Source organism: Oncorhynchus nerka, linkage group LG23 (genome assembly GCF_034236695.1).
Source record: "Oncorhynchus nerka isolate Pitt River linkage group LG23, Oner_Uvic_2.0, whole genome shotgun sequence".
Lineage (NCBI taxonomy): Eukaryota > Metazoa > Chordata > Actinopteri > Salmoniformes > Salmonidae > Oncorhynchus > Oncorhynchus nerka.
Genome location: NC_088418.1, coordinates 17,770,620 through 17,780,894, shown reverse-complemented (window position 1 = coordinate 17,780,894; position 10,275 = coordinate 17,770,620). Strand labels below are relative to the sequence as shown.

Here is a 10,275-nt window from a genome sequence, read left to right as displayed (position 1 = left end):
GTCTGAGCAATAACAGTACTCTGTCTCCATCTAGTGGTAGTTGATTAAAAAAGGAGTGCCCGCGTCATCTGACACCCGGATATGACGCTTGACGCGCTGCATTCAAACTTGTTTTCAACTTGGAAGCAAGAAAGTGTCCGTTTCATTCTCATAAATCAAGCATCCTAGGTTGTTATTTCGGAAACAGAGTTCTACATTGTGAGTTATATTTTCTAAATATTTATAGATGCATCCATACATGTTTTATTAACAATAGAAAATAATTTGGGTTGAACGAACAAAAGTTTAGCTAGCTAAATAAGGACGGATTGCTGGCTATCTATAGCTGTGTTGTTAGGCAGACCAGCACCTACTGTACAGTATTTAACTTAGCTAGCTAGCTAGCATTAGCTACCAACTCAAGAAAGATATATAGCCAACAACCTAGCAGATGATCTGTATCTTGTTGGTAAGATTATGTTATAATTATGTCATTCAGTTATAACGTTTTGGAGAAATTTTATTTTTTTCCGGTTAGGCATGTTATGTTTTGGGCTTGAGTTTGTTTTGTGTTTGGCTTGCCAATTTAAACAAATAACGTTAGCTAGGCCTCACTGCAGGTGCGACATTTAATTGGATGTATGCCTAATTAAATAAACAAACTTGAGTATTTCCTATTAGATGTACTACCTAGATGTAGTTAGCTTTGATTGAAAATGTGCAATTGAATGAGATGTGAGTGATTTGAATTGTTATACATTGACAAAAAAAACGTCAAACTAGTTTTTCTAGGTAACACGCCAGACATGGCATCAAAAAGCACCAAGGATATCATTGTCAACAAGTTAGGCTTTAAAACCAGTGGCTCAAAGCAAGCAGACATGGAAATGGACAGACTCAGGAAGGAAAATAATCACCTGAAGAAGATGATGGATGAAATATCAAAACGAACGGCGAGGCCACCAGACTTGGACAAGAGCAAATTGCTAGAGGTAAGTTAACTAGCTAGCAAAATGACAAAGCATAGTAGCTTTTGCAGAAATAGACTCTTGTGAGATGCTTAGGCTAATCTAGTATTGCCAATCAAATGATTATTATAATGTCCAAATGGAATGTGGTTGACACCGTAGTGATGAGGTAGCCTACATCCATAAACAGGAAACATTTCAAACCAAAACAACCTTTGCTCTTTAAGTTCATAAACTTGTTGTGACCACCAATCACTTTCACTTTCACAATGTGGCTTTGTAGCAGTCTGTGAGTTTAGCATTGAGAACATCATGGGCGTGTTCCTTTGAAGACCGTTGGCTTTTGAAATTGTCTTGATGGAGTTGTGATAATATAAAGATGAATCATGTTCATTTAAGAAGAGAAATAAACTACCAAAATGTTGCAATTGATTGCAGAGAATTCTGTCTCTGGAGACGTTAAGGGAGAGGAACAATCAGCAGCTGCTGGCAAAGGACAAGGAGGTGGAGACTCTGAGACAACAGCTGAGTTCCAGTGGGGGAGAGGTGGTGGCATCGCTCCAGTCTCAGCTGGACCAGGGGAGGAGAGAGGCAGAGCACAGAGAGAAACTCTTCCAGTCCCTCTCGGAGGAGACGGGGAACCTGAAGAACAACTTGGTGGCAGTGTCTGCAAGGTGTCAGGAACTGGAAGAGCAGTTTCCTGATTTCCAGGTTGGTGAGCGGAATCTTCAGGCTGCTGAGGAGGCCTAGAACTTGTTCCATTGTGTTAACCAAGGATCAGTTATGGAGAGACTGTATGTGTGACAGGAAGACACTTCATGGTTCACGCCCCTCAATATTCAATCATTACAGTTTCCTGTATGAATGTTGTGGTTAGGCTGGGACATTCAAAATCTCAAGGTGAAATATTATTTTTGAACTCTAGATGGCAGCCTTTGCTCTCAGAATGGCCCCTCTGACATAATACTTGTTAACTCTCAGCTCAGGTGGCTTTAGTGCAGGGTTGCGTACAGTACGACAGAACGGGGTGCAACATTGAATTAATCTGAAACGGCACTGTTCTGAACAACCAGTTGAAAAGCGTTGTGATTATGGTGGCCCACAGGGCGATTACTGTATGGTGTACTGCATAGGTTTTGTGTTTTTAGATGGTCACACTCATATTGATCAGGCCACAGCACCAAACGTAAGCAAATTTACCTCAAAGGTTGTTGACAAATGGTGCACACAGTTTTGGGGAAGCGTGTTCAGTACAAACCGTCACGCCACATAGCAAACGTTGAAGCTATCTGAACGCACCACAGGGCTACTCAACAATATTCTTATGGGGGCCACTTTTTTAAAGGTAATTGCAGGGGCGCCAGACATTTTCGACATGCGATTAATCTTCCGGAGAACTATCAAAAACAGCACACACCATTATAAAGCACTTAAATGTTGCTAAAAGTAATTAGGTCATTTTTAAAATCCTTTGAAAACAGGATTTTCTTTTTACTGCCCTAACACACGGATGGTAATAACATGGACCAGCAAGCTATTTGATTCTCTATTTTAGGGGGGGGGGGGCGGGGGGGGTAGCCTAAGCTTTGGAGGAATTTCCCCCAGTTATTTATTTATTTTTTACTCCCTTCTAATATTTCCTGCACAACTTCTTAGAGAGAAACAGAAGGCACGTACGTGTCCCTGAGAGTCTTAGCTTTCAGGAATGGGGTGATATTAGCTTATTGCACACTGTTCACACAAGTCAAATTCATAGGAAGATTTATTTGGAGCTGCTAAAAACCACACTGATAAGCCTTGTCATTTTGGCAATAAACATCAGAATTTTGTCTCCAGTTTTTTTTTTTTACTAATGTTCAGAATTGATCAAGGGGCCAGTCTAAATTGATTAAATGACCGGATCTGGCCCGCAGCCACCAGTTGAATAGGCTCTGACAGCATTTCCTATTTATCATCTTTCATGATTCAAATATTACATTTATTTTCCCGTTTCTTATCTATCCAATCTTCTTAGTGTCATATTTATAAGAGTGAGAATGACAAGTTAGCCATTTTATGATTACAGAGCTTCACAAGCATTTAATTGTTTAACCTCTTTGACCACTCTACAAGACGAGAATGACAGACCCTTCCCTCTGATAAAATGAGTTTTTCCTCAATTTAAAGCACTGTGGTATGGGGGAAATGGTTTACCACTAGTCTTATTCATGGATAGAGAACTTTTTGTATTATCTGTGCTCTAATCCATATGTAACTTTCAAATAACCATGAGACTATGTTCAAGGCAATCCACCTCCCAACAGGCCCTCATCGCCGGGGGCATTACCCTCCACAACATAACCCCCACCGCACATGTTCAGTCATACAGGATGGGCAGACCATCTGGGAAAAGGTTGTTAAGCTTATGATCCCAGTCCCTCTCCTCTCGAGGTGGAGTTAAGGGCCTGATCAGACCAGTGGGTCTTACAGCGGCGCAGCCTTGAGACGTCCCGTCTCCTTAGGTCATAGGTATCATGTTCCTGGTCTTACCAGGCAATCAGATGTCAACCTGTGGGCCAACTTTAACATCATTATTATTATTATTATGAGATGGACCTGGCGTCGCTCTCCAGGGATTGCAGAACGAAGGCAGCCCCTCCAGGGATAGTTAGGCCTTGGTGTTATTGAGGTTGTATCCCAGCCAGGCTGACTAGGCCGCTGCTGCCGGGAGGTGGCTAGGCCACTGGCTGGTTAAAGGACTCCCTAGGCATTATATTATTGTATTCAGTACTTCACTAGAGGCGGCTTTGCATTTAGCTAGGCTTACTGCCCTTTTTAATGATTTTATTATGTCCTCTTTAATCTTGATTTCCTTGTGTTTCTATATATATTTCCACACACTGAGTTTGGAATAATAGTGAAAATTATCATTATGCCCTTTTAGTGGAAGAGCTGTTTGAAAAGACTGTTTTGGTGGGATGGAGTTTTGGCTTGCCTGGTGACATCACCAGGTAGTAAATTAGTTTAATAATCCAATAAGAAAGTGTTCCAAACTACTCTGCCAATAACATCTACTTTTCCCTTTCCCACTAGTCCCACAAATTCCTAGAAGTGGCTCTTTGCTAAGAAGCTATTTTTGTTTTAAATTCAAATGGTCACAGTAAGGTACTTAATTGTTACCCAGAAATGATGTGATATTCCGATTAAAAACGTCTGCATTAGACTTTTTAAGTAAAACATCCAAGACTCGTCTCCCACAGACCCACATACAACAGACCATGTCTTCATGTAGAAAGTAATTGTCTCTGTTGTGTACACCTCTGCCATTGTTTTGATATATTCTAATACCCGTGTTTCTATACTGTTTGATAGAATGGCAGGGTCCCCACCGGTGAGGTTGCAGTAGTTCAGGATCACCTGAGAGATGTGAGTTGAATAACTTGTCAAGATTAAAATTGCCATTTTGTTTTCGTCTTTGTCTGCTCAAAAATCGTAGTGCGTTGAGTGCTAAGGAAAACTGTATAACCTAACCCTTACCCCTGTGTGTCTTTTTTCCTGGGTTCTGTAAGGCTTTGGAGAAGAACCAACAGTGGATGGTTTATGACCAGCAGCGAGAGGCCTATGTCAAGGCAGTCCTGGCCAGAACCCTTGAGTTGGAGCAGCAACTAAATCAAGCCAACCAAGCTCTCCAACAACAACACAAAGAAGGCGATTCAGCCGGTAAAAAAACAGGGCCTCTGAGCCAGTGTGGGATTTGGCACTCGTTTGCTGTTAAGAGCAAATCCACTGTTAAAAATCGGCAGATCCCACAATGTTCTCCGCATTATAAAGGCTTATTTCACACACAAAAAATGTTCCATGTGGTTAAAATAATTACCCTCTAGGCCAACGCTTGTCAGTCTGTGAATACAGCATTTCTTAATTGGGGTGGTTCTACTAAGCGAACATGGAATTGTTTTAAGATAGTCATAGCACTGACCATTTAGCTTTTTGATTTAGAATTTTTGGACCCTTTAGGTCTCCCCCTCCCCCAAAAAATATATAAAAAATATTTGATGAAACATTTGGCCTTACTGCTATTAGCCTGTGGAAACGCATTGAATACCAGATTCATACATGGAAAAACTGATAGTACAAATAAATAAATCTAAAGGAAGTTTGTTTTGAAGTGTCTGTATTATATCGAAGAGATATAAGAAGGATCAGGAAACTATTTGTATTTTTTTATACAGACTTAACCCCTTATTTTTGGCACTAAACTATATATATATAATTCCATTCATTTTTAAAGTGGTACCAGGCTGCTTTCAGGTTTGGCTTGTGTGCATCCTAGAGCAAATGTGTGTGTTCGTGAGAGACTCACCTTTCCATAGAGGGGTCATATTAGTGTGTAGCTCGAACCATTCGGATGCTACTGACAGAAGTTGGCAGATCGGCGATACTGACTTCAGACTACGCCTGTGACGCTTGTGGGTCTCGTAGACCTTATACTGCAGATGCCGAAAACGGCTATTGGCAGATGCGGTGGATTGAGTCGTAGCCCATTGTAAAAAATAAAAAAAAATCTGATATCTCCAGTTTAAACAGATGGATTTTGTATTATGCTAATTTGATTTCCTGAAATTAACTGAAGCTTATAATTAGCGTTTACAAATGAGTTATAATTAGCTATTACAAGTGGTAAAGCAAAGTATACTTGACAAACGGTACTTCCTAGTGCCCGATTCATAAGTGTTGCATAGAGGATCATATTTTATTGTAACCCTGCTTGATTTTCCCCAGCACCTGAGAAGTCTTCCCCCCAGCTGCAAGAGTACTACGACAAGCTTCTGCTGCAGGCCAAGCAGGACGTGGAGGCCCAGAAGGAGGCTGCTGCGCGGGCCCAGGGGAGGTACGAGGAGCGCTGCCGGGAGGTGGCCGAGGCCCGAGAACAGCTCCAGGCCGAGCGCCTCAGCAGGAGACACAGAGTCAGCGAGGAGAGGAAGTGCTTGGCTGACAGGATGAGGTCCGAGCGGGACAGCATGGACGCCAGGTTGGAAGACGAGAGGAAGAGGTCTGCTGAGCTTCTGCTGCAGGTACTGTTATACACCAGGGAGATACTTTGTGGTTTATTGTGCAACTTTGTTTGACCAGGTGAGTTAATTTATAAAGCATTGTCATTTGCAACCATGACCTGTGGATGAGTTGCTGGGGAAAAGTTGGTTTTTAAATGAGTCTGGTTGTGTCTCGTTGAATATATACCGATCTAACAACAGTTCAATGTAGTTGGGGATTAAATAAAAATGTTCTGTGCTGAACCATATATACCCGCTGGAGAAGGGGGTTCGATCCCTGTCTCAGCCACTTTCTCGCCTAATGCTCCTCGTTCTTCTTCACACCCTCTACACTTTCCCACTATTCTTTCAAAAGACACAGTAATACTGAATGTCGATAGGACCTCCAATTTCCTTTAAGACAAAATACTGTTTTCTGTTCAGGTGAATCTGCTCCAGAAATCTCAGTTAAATCAAAATGAGGAGCAGAGGAGAGTTGCTGTACTGGAACAGCAGGTATGTAGGTCGTTTATCCATGCATAATCACTTTACCCCTACCAACATGTACAGATTACCTCGACTAACCTGTACCCCTACACATTGACTCGGTACCGGCACCCCCTGTATATAGCCTCGTTATTGTTATTTTATTGTGTTACTTTTTACTTTAAAAATTCGCTTTAGTTTATTTAGTAAATATTTTCTTAACTCTTTCTTGAACTGCATTGTTGGTTAAGGGCTTTGTAAGTAAGCATTTCACGGTAATGTCTACAGTGCCCTCCACTTACATTGGCACCATTGGTAAACTTGAGCAAAACGGGCTGTAAAAAAATGTCTTTGCTGTTTTCCTCTTGGCCTTTCATTCAAAATATTCACAAAAAATCTAACCTTTTAATTGAAGTAAATGTGAAATAAATGTTTTTCTCCATAACATGTCTGCCACAATTATTGGCACCCCTATAAATTCTTATGAGTAAAATCTGACTGAAGTATATTCCAATTCATATTTTACGTATTTAAATTCACCTGAGTGATTAGGAATACTTAAGTGGTAAGCCATGACTTCCTGTTTCACTGGGGTATAAATATGAGGTGACATACCTGCCAATTTCCCATAGTCATCCATCACTATGGGGAAAGACCCGAGAATACAGTAATGATGTGCGACAAAAGTTGTTGAGCTGCACAAATCAGGAAATGGCTATAAGAAAATAGCTTACCGGTTGAAAATGCCCATTTCTACGATCAGGGCAATAATTAAGAAGTTTAAAGCAATTGGAGGTGTTAGCAATTGGCCTGGAAGAGGACCTGTGTCTATATTGACCCCACGCACAGTGAGGAGGATGGTAAGAGTGGCCAAAAAAACAGCTGGAGAATTGCAGACGTTAGTTAGGTCAGAAACTCTACAAAACTACGATCAGATGCCACATATGTAACCACAAGTTGTTTGGGAGGGTTGCCATAAAAACAACAAACCCGGTCATCAAACTCAAGCGCCTACAGTTTGCCAAACGTCACTGGAACTTTCACTGGGACCGGGTTCTGTGGTCAGGTGAGACCAAAATAGAGCCTTTTGGAAACAAACCCCAGAGGTGTGTTTGGCGTAGACAGAAAGATATCCATGCAGAAAAGTACCTCATCCCCACTGTGAACTATAGTGGTGGATCTTTGATGTTGTGGGGCTGTTTTTCTTCCAACGGCCCTGGACAACTTGTTAGGATACATGTTAACATGGACTCCAAGTACCAGCAGATATTAAATCAAAACCTGACTGCCTCTGCTAGGAAGCTTAAACTGGGCCATGGTTGGATCTTCCAGCAGGACAATGAACCAAAGCACACCTCAACATCAACACAAAAATGGTTCACTGACCACAGAATCAAGGTTTTGCCATGGCCGTCCCCTGGCCTAAACCCTGTAGAAAACCTTTGGGATGAGCTGAAGAACAGTCCACAAGCATGGACCTTGGAATCTGGAGAGATTCTGTAAGGAGGAATGGTCTCGGGTCCCTTGCCATGTGTTCTCTAACGTCATTACACATTATAGGAGAAGACTCTGAGCTGTTGGCAAAGGTAAGGAAGGAGTGCCAATAATTGTAGCACACGTATATTTGAGAAAAATATTTGTTTTGAGTTAAGAATTAAAACATTTATTTAATTTGTTTTACTTTAATTAAAAGTTCGATTTTTGTAAATATTTTGAAAGACCAAGAGGATAAACAATAATATAAAATTATTTACCAAGGGTACCAATATTAGTAGTCGGTGCATGTGACGAATACAATTAGATTTTCTATTGGCAACCTAAACCATTCCTGACTCTAGATTGTGAAATAGTCTGTTGTATAACATGTCTTATGCAATACAACATCCAAGATCTCTGCAGTGCTCTCTTGATTTGCTGTTGTCTATTCCCCCCAGATCCAGCTGTCTGCCAAAGACTTTGAGAACGAGAAGCTCGATCGGCACAGTTTACAGCATCAGTTGCACAAGGTCCTGAAAGAGCTGCGCAAGGCTCGGGACCAAATCACGAGACTGGAATCCAGCCATCAAGTAAGCAATTGCAAAATGTTGCAGTACACTTAAATTCTTTTAGACTTTTCTGCTTTTCAATTGTCATCATGAATACCTTTGCTATCTTCAGATAAGCAACTGTGGGACAATTGATTGGTTTCTATGTATTTTCAATTTCGTAAACAGCAGAGCGAGTCTCGTTTCTCTGAGCCAAGTTCTTACAACAAGCTGGAGTTTGATAGGCTGTCCATTGAGGATCCCATCCCCACCTCACCCTCCAAAAGCCTTCTGGACGAGAGTTTCCTGGAGTGTCCAAAGTGTAGAGCCCCATACGCCACCAGTCAACACAGAGAACTGCTGGCCCACCTCGACTACTGTTTCACTTGAACAGCCTCTGGGAATTAACAAGGGAGTACATCTGGCCATTCTCGGTCTTGCTTTTGTCTATAAGATATTGTATTTATATCATCTTATAAGAGGAAGTCTATTTGGTTTGTGTTTATGCTGTTTTTACATGACGATGTTTCTTTCCCATTTTTTTTTATGTGTTTACTGATGATCTACTGTAAGATCCTGAAGGTGTGTTTACCAATAAATCAGTGACTATTTTTGATTGACAAGAATAAACTATTTTGAATTATTATTATATATTTTTTTGTGATTTCCCCAAAAATCTTGTGGATGGTTTTGTCATAGAACGTATGTAAGATTAGAACATGAAACAAGTGTTCACCACATAGGTCCTTTATTTTTTCTGTTGTACCTCGTCTTTCTATAAGCATTGTTTGCATTCCTGAGGTGTATTCCATCAGTTTTAAAGGCCCAGTGCCAATTCAGTTTTTCATGTGTTTTGTATCATATTGGTACAGCTGAGGAAACTAACACTGTAAAAGTACAAACAATTTTGACCAGTTTATTTAACTAGGCAAGTCACCGAAGAACAAATTCATATTTACAATGACCGCCTACCCCGGCCAAACCCTAACCCGGACAGTTGTGCACCGCCCTATGGGACTCCCAATCACAGCCTGTTGTGATACAGCCTGGAATCGAACCAGGGTCTGTAGTGAGGCTCTAGCACTGAGGTGCGATGTCTTAGACCGCTGCGCCACTCAGGAGCCAATGGATTGATCCCCAAGCCACAATCCTAATGCACCGCTTTAGTGTCCTCTACTCAGACCACTCTGATATTCTTAACAAAATTCTTGCTTGAGAATAGTTTTTTGCTAAAAAGCCATTTTTCTTTATTTTTGACCATTTAATGGACAACTATCACAGTAAGTTACTTGTTACCCAGAAATGACTTGATATTGAGATAAAAATTGCTGCACTGGGCAATGTTACATGTGAGTAAGGCCCACTTCCGCCTCAGTTCTTACTTTGCAAACCAGCTCGAATGAGATTGCATGAGTAAGTCCTTGCATTAAACTATTTAAGGCCAAGGATTAGCAAGGCTTCTCTTGGGTAGGGGAAAAGAGGTTAATGTGTCTATTCAAGGAATGTTACAACAAGGACTTAGCTGTAAGGTTACTGCTGCAGAACACTCATATGGTTGGTTCCAAGCAGTGCGGTATGAATAATTCTCAGTTTGATGCCTTTTTTTATTTTATTTATACATTTTGAAACCAGTTTGGTGATAAATAGATTATTGTCCTTTTTCAGATAATTGGGTGTCTTTGTTTTTCATTTGATTAGATTTTTGTTTTGGCCTGTATCCAAAAGCTGTCTTTGCACTTTGTTATACACTGTACAAAAATGTGCAATAAAGATGATAGTGCAATGGCTATCAACACAATCTTTGAG

General features: G+C 40.9%; 1 protein-coding gene across 2 annotated transcripts; it reads left to right on the top strand.

Annotated features, from left to right (window-relative positions):
* Positions 1-90: 90 nt before the first annotated feature.
* LOC115106382 (centrosomal protein of 55 kDa-like) lies at positions 91-10,267 on the top strand. Of its 2 annotated transcripts, none has more exons than XM_029629055.2 (9): positions 91-198; positions 763-971; positions 1,404-1,658; positions 4,299-4,352; positions 4,496-4,646; positions 5,709-6,001; positions 6,404-6,475; positions 8,380-8,511; positions 8,659-10,267. In XM_029629055.2, the coding sequence occupies exons 2-9, from the start codon at positions 786-788 to the stop codon at positions 8,857-8,859; spliced, it is 1,344 nt and encodes a 447-aa protein (XP_029484915.1). In that variant the 5' UTR covers positions 91-198; positions 763-785; the 3' UTR covers positions 8,860-10,267. The 2 variants fall into 2 exon arrangements, with proteins under 2 accessions (XP_029484915.1, XP_029484914.1); XM_029629054.2 differs by having other exon boundaries at positions 1,386-1,658.
* The last annotated feature ends 8 nt before the right edge of the window (positions 10,268-10,275 follow it).